Consider the following 20,947-nt stretch of genomic DNA (forward strand, 5'->3'; position numbering starts at 1 on the left):
ATCAGGGCAGCATTTAAATTGTCCTTGGCTTTAAAGACATATTTATGTGTCATTTAGTTAAACTGAATTTAAAGGCATACTGACAGTTAAGAGATCCTCTAGAGAAAGTTCTTTCTTTAAAGTATGTATGTGTGCATGTAAGCGCATACCTCCATAAAGCCAAATTTTAATTCGATAATCACTGGAAGCAGTGAAGCAGTAGAACTACTACCTTACCAGCAAAGTGATCAAAATCCACCATCATTCTGTAGAGATGTAATTAAACAATCTCTTTCGCAGGCAAGCTAAGCCTTTCAATACATGGAATTCCTTCCAAAAAAGCCAAAGGGAACTACATTTTTTGCAAAATGAATAGTATAATCTAAGAGAAAAGAAGGTGGGACTTTTCCACAAAAATAATCTTATAAAACAATTTCTTTAAATACAAAAAGCAAGAAGAATCTCTTCAGGATGCTCTCAAGAACTGAAGGCATCTCAGCTGAACACAGTGTGGGTGATTACCTCAATGCCATCATCAATATCATAATCAACATAAAAACTGGGAACATATAACTTTCAATTCCTACGTGTACATAGATATATTCCAAATAAACCAAATGACCAATAATAACAACAAATAGCCACCGCGCACATTAAAATTTACTATCACCTACGATGGAAATATGATTTTGTTTCTTATTCAAGTATAGAGTTTTCTGTTGACTTACATTTCAACATCAGGTATTTCTACTTAATACAAAGGTACAAAGTTGCTTTAATGATAGATGTGATCTGTAACACGATACTAGTGGTATTCTAGATACTAGAGATATTTCTGCTGAGCACTTCATTTCAATCTTTATTCTACAAAAATCATATTGCACATAATTGATTTTTGTGTTTTGTGAACTTCTCCTGAGATCAGATGACATCGACAGAAACGGATGCTGATGCTGCAAATGCATACATGTAATTGCACCACTGTTAGTCCTATGTACAGTCTGACACTGACAACAAGAAGTTAAATACCAAATAGAACATATTATTCTTAGTGACTTTTAAAACCTTTGTTGCCAGTTACAACTTTAGAACATTCTGAAACTAAAATATTATAAAGAAAGGCAGGTCCTGGTTAAAAGTTGAATCATGTTCAAGGTGATTCTTTATGTTTATATTAAAGATCATAAATTCATCGATTTCATCAACTCAGAATGAGAAAGGTCAATGATGCTTGTGTGTCCAATAATCTAACCCTTCATTGTTCAACTTGTTCTTGATATGTTAAAAGAATTCAAGGTGGATCTCCCATTAAATTTTTCCACCTACGTGCTATATCAGTGACTATTGTTTAAACCACTAATTCATTACTCATACATTCTTGGTTTGTCTCTGCATCAAAATCAACAATAAAGAGAAAATAACATTTCTGAAATTTCCTGGAGAGCCTCCTATGCCCAGGGAAAAGTGAGCAGGGGCTCTGTCTCTGAAAATTAATGATTTGCATGCATGTAAACACTCAGGTATTTCTTAAAGAGCAGAGAGAAAAACATCAGATCACTACCCCTTGGAAATATGCTTGTCAGGGTAATTTTCCTAAAAAAGCAGAGTTTGGAATGATAATCCACATTAAAAAGTCACTGATGGGACAGTTCATCCAGCTAAGGGGTGACCTGCTCCTGGGAATTCACTGAACTGTATGAGAAAGACCAGCACAAAGAGCATGGAAGGGGAGTAAATAAAAGTATTTTTTTTTTTTTTCATTCCTTGCCTACAGGGTCTGTCAAGGGCAGACATATGCTGCACTCAGACACTTGAGTTTTGTTCTTTTGGCCTCACCCATGGCAGTGTCAAGGGACAGGTTCTTGAGCACATAAACACATGTGTTCTGCTCACAACCACTGCTTCACAGCCGTGTGTCATACTCCAAGGGCTCATCTGCATCATCAGCTCCTCTGATGCTTGTCTCTGTTTCTATTTCGAAGGCTGGACCAACCCTTTCCAGTCCGTAGTCACCTCTTCTCAAATCTATGGCAAGAAAATAAATTCAACAATGCAGCCAAGTAAATATTTGAAAAACACATACACCCCAGGCAGTGTCCAACCCAGTGACTGGTGGTGGTCTGCTAGCTGTTTCCAGGAGGAAGAAAATCTGCAGCAGGGCAAATGAGAGCCAGGGGAATGAAAGCCCTGGGGGGACCCAAAATAGTGTGAGCTGATATGAATGAACCTTCCTTGACTGCACTGATTCAGCTGATTTTCCCCTCCATTATCACTAGCTGCCACAGACACAAGTAATCAAAAACAGTAATACTGCAGTTTCTGTCTCAGACTCAAACAGCAATTATTACTCCATGTAGACATTGAAAGGAAGGAGGCTTCCCCTAGAAAGAAACAGGTGTGTGTAAAATCATCCAGAATAGCAATCTATTTTGGCTTCAAGTCTTTTAAATCTGCTCTGCATCAAACAGAAACATGTTCTATCAAATCTAATATGAACAACAGGCAATCCAACTAAGAAGAATTAAGGGCTGCAGTGTATGGGACCCTATGCCAGGGCCAGGAAAGCTTCAGTAAGTTTTACCCCAGCTAATGCATTGCCAATTTTTAGATTGTTCCTCCTCATTCTAAAAATTATTGCTGATGTTATCTGCAGTGATGACCCTGGAAAAGTGAGCTACCATTTTGAAAAGCGAAGGAAACAATTCAATGGGTTGAAGTTTTCATGCTGAATGCTAACACCAGGTTGACAGGTTCCAACACTTACATGGTTGCTGGGCAAAAGAGCAAGGTAAAAGAGCAATATTCTCATATCTGCCTTTGCACAGAGAATGTGCCTGATGTAATTCTTCAGCTCAAAATAATTTTGGTTCTTATCTTTATAGCATGCCTAGGCCTTTACTTCCTTGCACTTAAGAAGTTATACATAGATTAAAAATTAATCTTTCCTTTGCATACCAGGAAGTTTCAGCCTCCTGCAGCAAGAGTTACAACGATGCTTTGTGATGAAGTTTCTTATTGCACCTTCTCCAAGGTTTGCTGGTCCAAATACCATCTTTCCAGATCTAAAAAAAATGTTATTAAATAGTCAGTGAATTCAAAATAAAGCAATTGTAGGGGAGAGAGATGATGATGGTTTGGATTTTTACAAAATTCAGAGATAAGTTAGCCTTTGTGTAAAGACAATCAAATCTTAGGGTACATCGCAAGTTTCTTACCTCTGGGACAAAGAAACTGCCAGTTCTGGTAAAGTATAACCCCACACAACTTTTCTTTCCTGCTGTATCTCAGAAATGCTCTAAAGGGAGACAGGACAGACCCAAGCAGTTCCCAGCAAAATGCTCAACGGAAATTTGGACACAGTGACATTTAGACAACATACACCAGAATCTGAGTGATTCTGTTGCTGACACCACTCCTTCTCGTCAAGCAAATGGTTTGGTTCTGGTTTTAATAGTAGGCACCCAGGAAAAAAAAGGAGCTAGCAAGGACTTACTTCTATCTTATTTAAGAACAGAAAGCCAAAAGCAAGCAGAACCCTAGTCACATTAATATGCAGCACAGAAAAAAAAACACAGAACACTGCTGACAAGAGAGGCTTTAAAATTTATTGGCTTCTTTCTACGCTCATTTCCATGTGTCTGCACTCTGGCCAATTCAGCAACGTTACTAGGGGATCCATTTGTGGAAGTGTATTGCATATTCTGAATTAAGCTGACACAATTACAAACAGAAGCAAGCTATATCTACACATGTATTAGAAGTACCACATAATTATAACAGATTCTTAATGTAGTCTGAAAGATCAGTGTTCATTAATTTTAATATTGCTCTACCATTATTCTCAAGAATTTAATTGACATTATAGACATCACAGAACACAGCACACAAGAAGCACTTCCAGAGAAACTTTATGAATGCTAGTATTTTATTTTAATGATATGCAGAGTGGAAACAACACATTTTGAAATCTGAAATCAATTACAGCTCTGTGAAGCTATATAAAAAGATTTTAACTCTCTCAAATCTATCTGTAATCCACACTTGCAAAATATATTCTCTCTAAAGAAAGTAGTTTTCAAATATGACACTCTCCCCGTTCACACAGGAGAAAAGCTATGATTAGACAAAACTACTACAGAAAGCTTAGTATCTCTCTAATTTCTGGCAGACTCTAAAGACTACCTGTCTCCTGGATTATCTGAAGGACCCATCTAATCAGCTTTTACTGCAAATTAGTACATGAAACAAGGCAAGAAGTGAAATATAATTTAAGTGCCATATATACACTTCAATGACATGATGTTATATAGCCATTTCCATCCTTGGTATAATTTGGTAAAATGTCAGTAAGAATAGAACATACTTATGTATTTGCTTGAGCAGGCATAGGAAATTGAGAAGACTGCACGAGCCACAGGGGTACGGAACCACTCTGACACTTCCTCTGATTTGTTATTCCATGCAAAGTGCCACAAATAGCACAGGACAGACTGATAATTTTCTTACGCTGTTGTGAGATAAACAGGGATACTGTCTGGTACATATATGAAGTACCTTTCCTCTCTACCCAGCACTGACAATGGTTCAAGAGGAATACTGCATTTAAATTTGGAATAATATGGGATAAAATTTCCAGAAATATGGGAATAAATTGTGAAAATAACAAGAATGACAAGAAGTCTAGAAATCATGACACATATGAATAGATTAGGGGGTAGCCTAAAAAGAAAAAAAAAAAAAAAATTGAAGGAGAAGGTGCTGACTAACTTTGAACTTGTTGAAATTTTTTTGTCTATGTTAACAGTAGACAGGACCAGAAAGAAATGTTTCAAAAAACTTTCAGACAGTAATTATAGTAAACTATTGGAAACAGATGCTCTGGGATGTTCTTAAGGTCATGCTTGGAAGACCTTAAGATTTGTCTGTACAAGATCTGTAAAGCCAAGAATGACCTGGTGCAGAAGAAAGTCCCTTCTAACCCTACAAATGTTTTATAAACAAAGTCACTTTCCTGGTTATTCATGGTCTGATTTCATCTTTAAGGAGAGAAAAATATTGAGCTCAGCTTTCCTATTTCCCAAGCAGGTGCATTAATGTGAGCTAATGGGCTTAAAAAACCAAAACATGTTCCTCCTTTTGTGCAGAACCTTACCTAATAGATACACTCCATAAATACCTACCAGATTGTACCAGACTGGTCCTGGCTGGTAACACAGACTGTGCTGATGCAAACAGCGCTCCTTATAGTGCAGAGCTACAAATGCTCAAAGCAGGCAATAAGAAATGTACAAGGCTATACTGATGGAAGTTAAAGGACTGTTGGGGGCTTCATGGCAAGTAGCACCTTTCCAGGGAGATGCCCAAGTCATGTATTTGGTATGTTTTTGCAGATTTGGCTTCCAGTCCACCTGTTTCAGTTGTGCAGGTTTCTACAGTAGATGTTCAGTTCATACAGATGTTACATCTACTGGCAGCAATTCAGCTGTAAATTGTTTAGCTAGAAGTGCATAGCTTGGTGAAACGCAATAGATTTGTTCTTCAGAACACATGCTAATGAGTAGATACAGAGAACACAGTCTCCACTCCTTACTAAAACCTTCAGCCCATCACTATCTGCCTGAGAGCTTTCAAAAGGAAGAGTAAGAGACCTAGCACCTCTGACGACTCCTTTTCACATGCTTGCAATGAGATTTTTGACTGTCAGCACCCTTTTTCTCACCTCTCTCAGCAGGCCTAATGCATCAGTTCTTTCCAGTTTGAAACTCAGCCCACTACTTTCCTCATCTCTGAATCTGCTCTACAGACACTCTGCACCTAGTGTCTGTGAAAGCTTTACCCCTGTGGACTTTGTTGTGGATTTGACAAGTAGCACACGCATCCAGAGCAACACTGATGAGGCAATTCTTCCCAACATATGTGCGGTACAGGAGTCTGTAGGGACTGCACTGTGTCACAACCTTGCTGTTGTGCCTCAAATATTTCTGTTTTGAAGAGAAATCTTTTTGTGAACATTGAAGTGATAAAATGATGTGGGTGTAAACATCGTATGTGGTGTACTGTGAGAGACGAGAAACCAGGCCTGTGAGAAACTAAGACAAACAACCTGGGAAAGCAAATTTTGAGGCTGATTGAAGAACTGCCTCAAACACTCGCAAGACAAAACTCTGAGTCACAGGGTGCATTCTGTGGAGGCCGAAGCTGATAACGCTGCCTGATGTAGCTGGGGGAGAGAGCCCTGTGGAGACAGGACGGCTCTGCCCTGGGGCACCTGGGCAAATTTCAAGGGCCATGTGTCCGGTGAATGAACTTTGCTTCATTATCCACAAAATGCATACTAATGGTAACCCCCCTCAATATGCTAACGAGGGCTGTCATGATCATGCTAATGACATCATCCCATGGAACACCTTACCCCTCCCCGTACATGGGATACGTAGCTATGTGGGTCAACCTAGGGGACGGACCCAAGGAAAGCAGGTATAAATCACAGGGGGGAAGAAAGGGCTCCCTCTTTCTCTCTGCCTCTCTCCCTGCCTCCCTCTGCACCCCTGGCCATCTGGAGAGAGCAGTGAAGCGAAGAAGATGGATGCCAGTGAAAAAGAGGGCTGCCTCCTAGAATCCTCACCGGGGGGATCAGCGCAGGAACCCAGACCGGTGATCTGTATTCCCCCATTCCCTCTATCTCCCTCTTATCCTTTTTCCATTAACAAATGCAAGGCATATTATATTGCTCACCACAGCTTGCTATGCACTTAGCCAATTATCATGTGTTCAATTAGTATTGTAGGTAGTTAATAAATGCTTGAACTTGGAGACTTGTTGTCTGCTCCAACTGGGGATTTGTGAATCTGAGTCACTTGTCCCCCTCGTCTGAGCGGGACGTAACATGCACAAGACCAGATCTTCAATTGATGCTAAATATCCATGACCTTACACTGAATTACATCAGCTCAGTATTTGTCTGAGATGTCACAGTATCAGGCATACTTTCCAAACAAATCTGTTAATTTTATCATAAAACAAAACCAGAATGCACTATCACAGAGTTAGAGGTCACATTGTGTGATTACAAAGTCCATTTCAAGACAGCATGTAGGATGCATGAACGAAAAGACTCATTACAAGATAATGACATGATCCATTAAATCAGTGAAATTAAAGAAGCAAAACATAAATAATTTAACTATAAGTAGTACTAAAATTTGAATCGGCCCCGACAGTCAGATGCCATCTATCTTTTCCCAGGCTTCTAAGAGAACACGAGCTCAAAGCAACTTTTAGTGCACAGGTTTGGATTAAATATCTTACCTACAAATGAAAACTTAAAACAGATCTTGTTACGGCCAGAAATGTTTCTCTTGTGACCAAATGAATGTTAGAGCAAAGACATTGTTATTGTTATTACTGTTTTAGAAAGTGTTTCTTAGAATTGTGTATTGACTAGCTGCTTAAAGAATCCATCCACAGTTTCACTGACTTATTCCTTTAGATCCCTGAATCAAAACAATATAGTTTCACAACCTGCTGTTCTGAAGATTTCCCTGAACATAATAAAATCAAGCTGGTTTTGATCAATTAATCAACACTTCCTCTTTAACTTAGGACTTGACTGTTTTGCAGATGATAAAAAACAAAACAAGAATTTCTGAAAATAAGACCTGTGTGATCATATTTTAGTATGACAAAATTATTAAATAACAAAAACAATCCAGGACACTAATAAACATATGCTTCAGGATAATGTAGATAAATATTATTCCTATTCTAAAGAGGATAGGCTGAGTTGTCATGTTCAGTACTCTGGTCAATGACCGGCTACAGCCTTCAGTAATAACTATTACAGCTCATGCTACCACTGACAGAAAAAAATTCACTTGAACAGTAACAAATCAGATTTGTATACATCTGTAGCTGTAGCAATACCTTAAAAATGTTTACTAAAATCTTGTGAAAAACTACATGATTGATATCTCTGTCCTAAGCTATCCTTGTGCTTCTGTCACAGTCCTATGACCTACTTAGTGACTTCGGCACTGTGAGGTACTCAATATATTTTTGATGTTGCTTCCAAAATAAATATTATATGGCAAATACACTTATATTCATAATTAAACTTTCATACAACATTAATATAGTCATTTATTACTAAACGTATTAATGAAATATTAACAATGGTCCCATAACTGAGTGCCTGCTTCCAAAATTAACTTGTTCTGAGTTCTAGGCAAGTCATCTAATATTTCTGTAGTTAATTGCCCTTTGTATTAAATCAGACTATTCATACTTATATCTTTCTTCCTTCCAAACATGAGACATCCCTCCAGTCAGATGACATAAGCTGGGTAAGAGTGAGACAAGCTGAGCACAAGACAGTGGGACGGCAAGAATGCCAGGGCACAGCTGCAGAGAACCTCAGCTCCCCAGAGAAAAGGACCCTGCAGGACAGCAACCATCAACACCACTGCTTCTCCTCTTGCTACATTAAATACCAGTAAGAAGCAAGGTTGAATGTCCATGGCTTGATTCTGAAATTTGATGTGTGAAGGCAGACTGCTACTTCTGTGTAGTCTCCCTAGTTTTTTTAACTTTCCACACATGATTTACCATCTCCATATCACCACTAGGGCCTACTAGAAAGACCAGAGGTTCAGAGGCCCCCTCCTAGTCCTCTTAAGCCATTGTGGCCCCATATACTCCATGAAACAGTGCCCCACAAGGCTGGGGAAATTGGTCTGCCACATTTAAGTTGCTGATGATCTCCTTTGGTACAAATCTGTGAAGAGACTTACAGGGTCTTCCGTCTCCCATTCCTCCTCTCCTTGCATAGTCCCAGAAAGTTCCTGTGCATCCCTGTTCAAAGCAGCACAGACTCTCCTCACCTTTGATACACCACTCACCACATGCTGGGAGCTGGGACACTTACAGACCCCCAAGTCCACAGTCCTCCAAAGCACTGCAGAGGATGTAGCCTCTCCATTGACATCATAACTTCATTTAACCCAAACACCATGCATCATGCACCCAAACACCCAAACAAATAAATAAATCTCTCTCACACAAAACACAAGAAATGCTCTAAATATACAGAATGCTGGCAGGACATCTGAAGTGAATTATAATTTCATCAGAAAGAAACCTACTTTTTGTCTTCAGGTTTAATCACAGATGGATCTGTGAGGTTTTCCCCAACACCTACAACAAAATCGACAGTGTGTTACAAATTAGTCACAATTTCATAATCTGGCACTTAACAAAAATATAATTATCCTTTTCTTTGCAGATGATAACGTGTCATAGTTAAACTGGTCATGAGTGAAAAAGAAAATGTTATGAGTACAAAAATCTGTTAAGAACTGGCAAATAGACAGAGTTCTTAGTACAGTCCTGACTTCAGCTGCTTTGAGGTTTTACTTATATGTAGACAGAAGGCTTATGCAAATGCACTACATATTATGCTGAAGCTCAGCTAACTAAGCAAAATGTGACCAACCGTAAGACCGCTATTTAAGTCTGAGTAAAGGTATTAATCAGATGTGGATCTTACTGATATCAATATATCTACTGTCAGATACATGTTCTCTTCAAGGCAACAAACACAACAAGACACAACTTTTGATTTGGTGTTATCCCCTTTTTCTTCTGAGTGGCCATGGAAGTGTATTAAATAAATTCATTATAACACCTGACTGCTGATACCTATGTTGCAGTTTTACCCAAACTGATGACATAGTATCATTTTACCAAAAAGCTCTTTTCCTATATCTGAGAAAATCATTATGCTTTTACAATTTAAAAAAAAAAAAAAAAAAAAAAGTCTATGATCATATGATATGCAATTATTTCTATTTCAGCAGGCCACTGATGGAAAGTTTATATTCTGCAACAAAAACCAGTAAAGATCATGGAAAAAGCATGTTGTGACTGAAATACCCCCAAACTGCAACACTTCAGTGAAGATTATTTCAGCTGATGTAAATTAGACAAGATGTGGTCTATATGTATGTGGAGAGGGCCCTGGTATTATACAGTAAATTGTGATATAGATTAATCCTACTAGAACTCAAAAGGGAGCAGCCCTTGCACTTTTCCTAAACTCCAGATTAGAGAACCACAAGATAAACACGAGGCCAAAACTAGAGCAGATTTCAGTTTGTTAGAGTTGGAAACTGAAGCTCCAGTCTTGATGATTTACATAGATGTTTAAATTCTCCATGTTTGAGCCAATACAGTTGGTCTGGAACTGTTGAGAATTGAATAATAAACCCAAGAAAACTTCAGACAAATTCTAGTAGGCTATGGTGAAGACACACTTACTCTGTATTTTTTTCATGTGCAGCTAAAACCAAATGAAGGCAAGGATGGAATTATAGGTTTATTTTGCATAATAAGCATGTCTTTTTGTAATTCACAGCTTCTGGATGCTGTAAAATGTAAATATGTTAAGTCTCTGTCTACCCATACACATTTTCCTTGACAGAAATGACAAACAACAGTGTTTATACTGTTTGATGGGTGATGTTCATCTTCTGAACATTGTCAACTGTTTTATCTCTCTAAAATATGCCATGTTCCCACTTACACATGTACAGTAAAGCGATCACATGCTCTTTGAAAGAGTCACCAGACTTTGTAAATAGCATTCAGGCTTGCAGCTTATGTAAACTACTTACAGATTTATTAATACAAAAAACAAAAAAAAAATACATATAGCCCTTCTCACTCTTAATAGATATAGACATATATTAGGTGTGCACATATACACTTGAATCCCTGTATTATTTATCTTAATAATATCTTAATAAAAATACCTTAACTGTGGAATATTTTTTTGGAGATGGCTGAAATGTTTCTGCACACTATCTACCTGCTCTTTTGTGCATTCATCCTAGATGTATCTGAAGTCAAATTATTTTCCTATTACACCTACATTAATCTAGAGTGTTTCTGTGGATACTCATTTATCACTGCCACACAACAGAAATCTAGAGGTTTCTTGAGCTTTGCCAGTATGTAAATAAGAAGATAATTTGGCCCGTTTCTCAGTATTAAATTCTCTTTTGAGAGAACAGCTTTTCATTAGGTTTCCAACAGTGACCCCATGCTAGCACTTACCTTGCAAATCCAGGACAAGAAGCTCCCCATGGGTGTACACGTAGGTCCAGTGAGAGAAGGCCAGCATTAGTTCTTCCAGCAAACTGCTGGGAGTAATCTCGTCTCCATTGTTGTTGTTGTATTTCCGAAACTCACCAGTCATATACTTCTCAATGGTCAGCCACTGGTTTGCTGAATGGCAGTAGATGAGGAAAACTTCCAGGAACCTGTACATATAAATGGAGTCTATCAGGAACTGGCAGGGCAATGAACACCCTCGCAGTCAGAGCATGGCATGATGCAAAGAAAATATACCAAAAAGGATGTTACACCTTCCCTAGGTGGAGCATTTTGAACAGCAGGATGTATCAAAGGGTAGACAGTACAAAAGCTTTCTTGGTTTGGTAACTCTCAAAACAAAGCACTTGATCAGAAAGTCTAGTTTATGGACAAACAATCTATTTTACTCCGGTCCACCATAAATGAACTATACGAAATAATTTTATGATAATTGTATAAAAGGCAATTCTTGCTTAAGTCTAAGGAACAGCATTATGAAGAAGACTGCCATCACATATAGCTATAAAGACAAAGTTCAAAGCTGCCTACCTTTCCTCTTAAAAAGTTGATTAACTATCATTAGACTGTCTAAGCAGCAGCTATTTCAACCCACTGTGGAAAGGAGGCTGCACTAGACCTGAGACACAGCTGAGAAAAGAAACCTTTGGCAACCAGTACTTAAAAACAGTGATTTTACCTTGGAGTATAGGGAATAGTATGAGGCTTCACTTGATTGAAGGTATAGATTAATTTCTGGGCAGCCCTTTGCTGTTGTATCTCCTGAAGAAAATAATGTTGTAAACATCACTTTCATTTTCATGAAGAAAAGTGCCATGAATTTGTCAAAACACACACCCCCACTCTTGATTGTATACTGTTTACATATGAGAGATATATCTTATGCAAAACCTTTTTCCTTTCCAAAACGTAATATCAAACCATGTGTCAACCACGCCAAAGACATTCATGTGTCAGCAGCGTAACATTTAAGGCACATCAGGCTAGACCAGTCAGTGTGCATTCAGGTCTGAACTCACCCTCAGGCAGAGATGTAACACCGTGCCATCATGAAAGATCTTTTGCCAAGTCTGAACCACCTCTGGCAGAAAAGACTTCACAATAAATACTTGTCCCAGCTTTAATATATCATTCTCAGACCAAGTACAAATGACCTTCATGGCCCTCCGCAGACCCCCATCCATCTCCTCCTGTGACAAGACTTGGATCATTGCAGCCATACCACGCTGGGACCAGGAAGACATGCTTTTATCAAGGTTCATAGGTGAACTTTCTTCTAATCGATAGACCGTCACTTCCTCTCCAGCTTAAATGAAATGAAGTTTTATTAGCAGAAGTCATATATTGCAAAAACAGAAGAAAATTGCATTTTGATTTTGTGTCTTAAAATAACATACCACTTTACACATCTTCATAAGCCACACTTTAAAAGAGACCTTTTATATCATTAACTGCTCATTTGTATGAAAACTTCCCCAGCCTAAATTTACACTATTTACTACATACTTTCTGCTTAAGATCTACTGTGAAAACGTACATGGTCCAAAGAGCATGTATTAAGCCTCTAAACAGACATGAATTTAAGATATCCTGGACACTTCCACACAAACAAAGCTCATTGATATTCTGGTCTATATAAATCAATCTTATTTGCCACAGTTTTTTGAGTACTATAAGCTGGTTGAGTTTTAGACCTACATAATTTTAAAGGGTTACCGTTATATATCCCATGCATGAACTTTAAGTATCCTGAGTGTGGCTCCATCCATTTATGCACTTACGCGGAAGGGGAATTTTTAGAAAGACTTATGTTAATCAAGATCCATGAAACACATTATTTTCTTTGTAACTGTGTTTAACAACAACAAAAAACAAACAAAGACACACAGCTTATAACAGTTATCAACCATAAAACTGAAGGGCTGGAGAGTGCCACCTTTTGACACAAACAGACAGCCAAGTTGTTTCAAAAGTGGTGATGTGGCCTCAATGAGTCAGGGAAATTAGACTGAAAAAAACCATAACTTTTCTTGGAGAAGGGAATTGTAAAAGAACAAGAAGTTTACAGTTTTGGTGTTTTAAACTAAGATTTGTCTTTTTCCTAGAAATTCCAGTATTAGTTGAACTGTACAAAATTTCAGATGTCCTGCTCCTAGTAATAATGTTTTTCTGAAAGGCGAAAAAAGTGGTAAGTTTTGACACAGTTGCACTCTGCTTCTCTATATAGTTGTTACAGCATTCCTCTCTTGCAGCGTAAGCAAAACACTTTTCTGTTGCTATCATCTGTAAACTAACAGAAAAGTGGACTCATACTTCAAACCTGGCATTCCTTCTTGTAACTCACATTATTTGCAATGTTAATTTGTAAGAAACAGGCTTTCACTGGCAACTGTGTTGAGGTAACTACATCTGCAAAATGGCAAAGAATGACATCAGGAAGAACAAACTGGATTCAGACTACTAGATTTCCACCTCACTCCTGAGCCTACCTTCACCAGTTAGCACAAATGTAGATGCTGTCAAACACCACAATTTGTGCATATTTTGATTTAAAATAAACCAATGGAAAACCCAGTGTCTTACATAAAGGAGAGACACTTGAATAAAGATACCATAACAAGACACATTTTTTAATCTTCTATTAATTCTTCATTTTATTATCTTTTGACAATTTAATACCTAGAAAGGTGCCTCCTGGGAGCTTCAAAGATTAGAGTGTTCAATATGCTCATAGCTATATTAATTATCTGCAGCAATCTGGTCCCAAGAAATCCTATGATGCTACAAGTATCAGCAATTAGTTGCTGTGAGACAAAATATTCTACCCATTGAAAAGAAGGCACCTATAAAGTGTCTAGAGGCAGAGCTTCTACTCCTGTAAGCTAATAGTTCACACTAATTTCAGAACCATTCCAAACAATTTATGTATTATTTTCTACCACTCTTCAGTTACAGCAGTTCTTTTTCCCTTGGTACGCTACAAGTCTTCTGTACCAGACAGAGGAACAGTGCCGTTTCAACCAAAACCTGTTTTTCTTCTTGATGGGATATCATATACTTATATCTACATGTGTGTGTATGTGAGAGAGAGACAGAGACAGAGAGAGAGAGAGACAGAGACAGAGAGAGAGAGAGACAGAGACAGAGAGAGAGAGACAGAGACAGAGAGAGAGAGACAGAGACAGAGAGAGAGAGAGACAGAGACAGAGAGAGAGAGACAGAGACAGAGAGAGAGAGACAGAGACAGAGAGAGAGAGACAGAGACAGAGAGAGAGAGACAGAGACAGAGAGAGAGAGACAGAGACAGAGAGAGAGACAGAGACAGAGAGACAGAGACACAGAGACACAGAGACACAGAGACACAGAGACACAGAGAGACAGACACAGAGAGACAGAGACACAGAGAGACAGAGACACAGAGAGACAGAGACACAGAGAGACAGAGACACAGAGAGACAGAGACACAGAGACAGAGACACAGAGACAGAGAGACACAGAGACAGAGAGACACAGAGACAGAGAGACACAGACACAGAGAGACACAGACACAGAGAGACACAGAGAGACACAGAGAGACACAGAGAGACACAGAGAGACACAGAGAGACACAGAGAGACAGAGGCAGAGAGAGAGACAGAGGCAGAGAGAGAGACAGAGAGAGAGAAACAGAGAGAGAGAAACAGAGAGAGAGAAACGGAGAGAGAGAGAGAAACGGAGAGAGAGAGAGAAACGGAGAGAGAGAGAGAAAAACGGAGAGAGAGAAAAACGGAGAGAGAGAGAAAAACGGAGAGAGAGAGAAAAACGGAGAGAGAGAGAAAAACGGAGAGAGAGAGAAAAACGGAGAGAGAGAGAAAAACGGAGAGAGAGAGAAAAACGGAGAGAGAGAGAAAAACGGAGAGAGAGAGAAAAACGGAGAGAGAGAGAAAAACGGAGAGAGAGAGAAAAACGGAGAGAGAGAGAAAAACGGAGAGAGAGAGAAAAACGGAGAGAGAGAGAAAAACGGAGAGAGAGAGAAAAACGGAGAGAGAGAGAAAAACAGAGAGAGAGAGAAACGGAGAGAGAGAGAAACGGAGAGAGAGAGAGAAACGGAGAGAGAATGCAGGTATTATGGTTAAGGGGAATCTTGCTGTCTTCAGCTATCCTAATGATAGATATAGAGAAGATTAAATTAGACTCATTAGACTCATAGTCTCTGAGATTGACAGGAATGGCAACAGGTGCAAGTTATAGCAAGAGGAACCCCAACAAATACTGGGAAAAATACTAGGTTCACAATTAAGTCAGTCAAACACTAAAAGAGGTTGTACAGCAAAGCTAAGGAATCTCCACTTATATTCAAAATGCAATTGGACAAGCCCTCACCAACATGATGTGAATTGGCTGCAGAGGTAGTTAGACCAGATGACCTCCAAAAGTGCCTAAATTACTGCATGACTACAATTCTATTCTGGTTCATCTCTTTTAGAAAAGAAGAATTGCTGAAATTAATCCAAGGATATTTCTCAAACAAAAATCTTTTCTTTTAAAAGATAATGCACTGACTATAAAGCAAAAAATATAACCATAACTTAGTACTCACCAAAGAGCTGGACAGGTGTGAATGGTATGGTCTGAGCAAGTCTCATTAAGTTGTTTCTTTCAACAGCTGCAAACAACATAGATTTCACTACTATACTGAATAAACAACAAGCTGGCCGAGTTTCAAAAACATCTGGCAGCACTTTACTGTAGTGTATAAACATAAGGATGCTCCAGTGTGATCCTGTGTCAGACCTGATCACCATTCTACCCAGCTAACAACTCCTCTTTACACACCCATGGTACCTCACAAGCGTCAGCTGCCACTCTCCCATTCATTGATTTCCTCCTTCCAAGGAAACAGGCTCTCTGGGACAAACCCCTTGCACCTTGGCTAGAAGGACTGCTTCTGCTAATGCTTCATCCTCCTCCTTTCCTCAAGGGCTGCCACTGTATCCTGCTGTCAGCTCTAACACAGCAACATTCACACTGCGCCAATGAAACATACTGGCCCCAGCTGCCCTCACTGCCTGTCTCATCAGGCTCAGAAGCACCTGGGGAACTAACAAGGCATCACACAAAAATCCAAGCTTGCCCTGCACAGAGCACTGTTTCTTGATCTGGGCTCCTCGACAAACAACATCAGTAACACTACTATATCTCCCTAACTGGCATCTTATTTATCAGGCAAAAACCTTCAAAACTTCAGAGTGCCAACTAAATATTTATGGATTTGTCCGCACAATGACTTAGTTATCAGGAAGGGGGAGAAAAGTATGAAGTAAACCACAAAGAAGGTAAGACTACAACAAAGAGGCATAGGATGCTACAGTGCTGATTGCCTATTTTCTCTATTCAGTGGCTGAAGGCAAATCTAGTGTCCAAAGCAGAGAGCAAAGCACAGCAGAACTGTGTTTCTCTGCAGAGCAACCAAAAAACCCTGATGGCAGACTTCTAGAGGTTGAACATCATCTGTCCTTCTAAGAATACTTCTCTAAACAGATGAGAGATTATTTAGCCCAGAAGGAGAGAGCAAAGTGGACCCATAACTTGTCAACCCATGAATTGGGGTCCTCATTTGAGAAGATCTGCATTTCAGACTACACGTCAAGGCGTGTTTACATATTACAGATTCAACAGGCATTGATTAACATGCCTGAACAGTTTAGAGCATGGACTCAAAATCAAGGTCCTCCCTTGATGCCTCACTAGGAACATGCTCTAGTGATTAAATTAGGGCATAGCAGGGATAAGGATGTGAACACGGGAGCTGCCGGACCCTTGCCAGCTGTCAGACCCTGCCAGAACTCACTCCAGAGCCTCAACAAGGCAACATGAAGCAGGCTTGCATCAGCTGCGATCTTAGTTCAAAACTCAAGTTGTTCTGGGTGTGCAAAGAGGCAGACTATATTTGCCTGCACAACGTGATAGCAAAATTAATGCATGAACAGTGTTTGGTGCAGGATTTTAGTATCAAACTTTTGGGCTTAGTTGGCAAAATTCTATCCCGATCTTCATAAGGAAAGAAAAACTACACTAGAAACCTCTCAAGATGTTTGTTAACTCATAATGGAAATCACTCTCATCTGTGCTAAAAAGTCTTACCTAATCTCAAATAGCATGCCTGTCGAGAGTCAAATAAATCACTACAACAATGCCATGATGTCAGAGAAATTACTCCTGTACACTGATTACAAACCGGGTGGTGTTATTCCCAGTGAAAATCACGCAGTTTTTTGAACTTCAGGAGGCTGCTAATTCTCCTGATCTATCCAAGGCTTCCCTTAAAAGGAGGCCAAATCCTGTGGGCAACAGAGACATCTACTGACGAGCTCTATTCACTTCTCCTCCGGGAAAAAAACAAAATCCAAGCCTCACAGGAATAACGTGTTCATACTCTGTTCAAGAAAAAACAGGACTGCAGGCAATTAGCATTCAGATGATTTATTCCCTGCCAGATTTCCAGGAGTTCATAGGTATATAAACACAGATTAAGTAGTACAAGGCCAATTAACTGAAGAAACCAATTCCAGAAAGTACAAAGGGGGATGTGGGAGGTGTGAGGGGAAGTGACAGCTATAAACAAATGAGTGCCTCTTCTGCCCCCCCAGGAATCAGAGCTCTATTCATTGTTTTCACTCGTATTTTGAAAGTGATTATCTACATTCTGCTCTGGATTTGCCAGATATACCCGGAATGGAGCAATTAGCAGCAAGAAAATAATTCCTAATTTCCTCACTGCAATGTTAGGCTTAAATTAATATAGAACCTTCTTAGCAGTGGGCAATTGTGCAACTCTTGAAAATCACAGAGGATGACAAGGGAAGAACTAATGCTCTTTTTAATTTGTTTTGAGTAATTACTCAGCTATCATCCCAGTGACTCCTGCCTTACCTGAGTAGTGATGATGCAGATCTTGAGATGTTTTCAAGCAGGTGAAGATATCTGAAATAATGTTTAAAGGATCATTACATTAATTATTATAGCAGAAATAAATACATGATTTTTTAATTCCTTCCACCCAGAGTTTGTCATGAAACAGGTTAATCAGAATCACTACCTCAGCATTCTAAAAAGGGGAATTACTAATAGGCTTTAACTATACTATAATGTACAGTATATTGGCATATTTTTGTCACCGATGTAATATAGCCAGATAACTTATTCAGTGAAATGGTGGGAAACTTATTATATTAACCTCAAGGACATGTAGCTTCTCTAGGTCAACTACACCTCTGAGATATTAAAAGCACTTTGGTGTCCATCATGCCTCACAGCATCCCAAAGGCATGATTTTTCCAAATCCATCCTCAGCCATTAAGCATTCCGTTAACTATACTATTACCCAGAAGTTATAATAATACTGTCCCATTAACCCACAGCATCTAAAATGCTATTAAAATATAGATTGACAAACAGTTTCTGTGGCTACATATTTAACAGGCACGGGCAGATAAAATCGAGTTTATTTTACAAACCTTTCTATTATAAAAAAACTTCTTAATAAAACCAAGATTAGTAAACACATTTCCATTAGTTAGATGAAATCGCTTTGTTCTGTTAGAAAACAATCCTTCAAACTGCCAGATTTCAGAAAATACGTATATTGTACTACTATTAAATCTGAAAAGTGAGATAATCAAAACTGAATCTTCAGCAAAATATTTGAACATTACACTCTTCTTCTTGGTGTATTTTATTTGCTTATATTCCCTTTTCTAGCAAAAGAGATGTTAAATAAAAAACATAAATACGAGAAGGGCCAGCATTTCCAAAGTGCCCTTAGTGATTCAGGTCCCCTTTTGCTCTCTTTCTTGCTGGACCCAAATAGTTTTGTTGCATTTTGTATATTGTAAACCAACAAATATGAAAAGGGGAATGGGGACTAAGTCATTCATTTTGAGGATGGTAAAACTGGATTTCAATCAAAGTAATGCTGAGCTCTAGAGAGTAGCTTCATGCTTGCAGCAGTGTGCTTCAGCACTGCAGCATTTTGTGCACAGCCAGACCCAGAAAGAGCAATGCTTGAAGGGAAGGCAAGCCTAAGAACGACTCATTTCTGCATCACAGTTAGCCTCAAAAAGAGACAGATGCCCAGCTGCTCAGCCTCTTACAGCTACATGGCATGTCAGGAAAACTGGAAGACAGACTAAAAGGCAACAAATACAAGTGAAGTTAACTACCACTCTGCTTTTTGTGGAACAAAGTCATTCCTTGCTATAACCTTAAACTTCTTCACTGGCCATTTCATAATAAATTCAATCCACTGATTTCATCATTTCAGGGAAAACACACAAAGAGAGGAATTACACCAAACTGCAACTTGAAAAATCAATCATACTTTAAAAATTTTATATCCTCAGGCATAAATCTTCCTTTAACTCAAGAGATCTCTTAGATTGACAGGGATGAAAGCAGCACTGTCATTTTAAAGAGTTTCTTCCTGCTTGTGTTGGTTTAAGCCCTGCCAGGACAGAGACCACATTGCCATTGTCCCTCCCCCACCCTCGGACACAAGTAGGGCACAAACCCTGGGTTAAATAAGAAGAAATTTAATACAACAGTGTGATAAACAATCTGAACAACAACAGTAGCAATGATAATAAGAATAAACAGTAATAACAGTAAACAAGACAAAAGATATACAGAGAAATACCGCAATGGTTACGGACAGCCTGCCGTGTGCTCCCCATTACCAAAGCCACAAAAGAAAAAGTTCCCGCGCTCCTGCGCCGGACCTGACATCAGGAGATCCCTTCTCCCTCTCTGCTGGGGAAACTTAACCCTATCCTAGCTGAACCAGGACACTGCTGAAAAGGACAACAGTACTGGGCAGACTAGAGTATAAATAGATCTTTTTTCTTTTAAGATTTTGAGCTTATCATGAGAAAAACATGTCCTTACAAAAAAATCTTTCACTTTAAAGTACAAATTAGTAACTAACGTATGAAACAATAGCTGAACATTTTCCTATAACCTTCAACTATAGTAAATTAACTTCCTTTTGGATTTTGTACTTCAGAATTGTCAGATTTGTAGAGAGGAATTAAAATGAGTGACAAGCAACCAAAAACTTACTATCAGTTTCCTCTGAAGCTCTCAACCTGTTTAAAAGCAAACATTTAATATTTTAGTTCAAAATTTCTGTCATTAAGCTAACACTAGTACATATAAAGAGATGTGATCTATGTGAAGGCATACTCACAAAGGTTTGATTAGCAGTCATAAAACAAAATAACCCTCAGTGCAACTTTGTTCATTGCAACAATCAGCAAATAATCTTCAGTTAATGAATACCCACATTTTTCTGCATGTTTCTTTCTCTACTTTATGTTGAGCTGCTCTTACAATTCTGCATTGATGTTCATATCATTTACACTGCAATAACAGTATCAGCTAAAGACCACTTCAATCACATACGCGATTGTTCATTTTTCAATCAATGCTGAGATTAATTCAGAGCTACATACATCATTACCGTTGCTTGCACAAAGACAAAACTTTTTAAACTGATGGTCCTTTGGATTAGTAAGGCTGCAGAAAGACTATAGCATCAGCATTAACATTAAAGCAGTCTTTGTTACAGAAGACAGTAGATATGATTCACGTCACAGACCAGAGAGATCCCACTGAACACAACAAATTAAGTGACAGAATCAGGCCACTCAATGACCTGCAAGTCCTGCTGGTAAGTATGTAGTTTGCCCACTACCTATAAATGACTGGGTTTACAAAAAAAAAAAAAAAAAATCAAAAAAACAACCACAGGATGGGTAAAAAC

The 20,947-nt window shown here is 38.8% G+C and overlaps 1 protein-coding gene across 1 annotated transcript in view; it reads right to left on the reverse strand.

The window, feature by feature from the left end:
* Positions 1–1,882: 1,882 nt before the first annotated feature.
* TRPM6 (transient receptor potential cation channel subfamily M member 6) overlaps positions 1,883–20,947 on the reverse strand; it is a 77,492-nt gene continuing 58,427 nt past the window's right edge. Inside the window, exons 30-38 of the mRNA XM_074932712.1 lie at positions 20,245–20,270; positions 18,061–18,111; positions 15,728–15,793; positions 12,168–12,454; positions 11,828–11,910; positions 11,092–11,297; positions 9,120–9,171; positions 2,935–3,041; positions 1,883–2,004 (exon numbers count right to left, since the gene is read on the reverse strand). Of these exons, the coding sequence (XP_074788813.1) occupies positions 1,883–2,004; positions 2,935–3,041; positions 9,120–9,171; positions 11,092–11,297; positions 11,828–11,910; positions 12,168–12,454; positions 15,728–15,793; positions 18,061–18,111; positions 20,245–20,270 (1,000 nt within the window). The remainder of the gene's footprint in view (positions 2,005–2,934; positions 3,042–9,119; positions 9,172–11,091; positions 11,298–11,827; positions 11,911–12,167; positions 12,455–15,727; positions 15,794–18,060; positions 18,112–20,244; positions 20,271–20,947) is intronic.

This window comes from Athene noctua, chromosome Z, assembly GCF_965140245.1.
Source record: "Athene noctua chromosome Z, bAthNoc1.hap1.1, whole genome shotgun sequence".
NCBI classification, from domain to species: domain Eukaryota; kingdom Metazoa; phylum Chordata; class Aves; order Strigiformes; family Strigidae; genus Athene; species Athene noctua.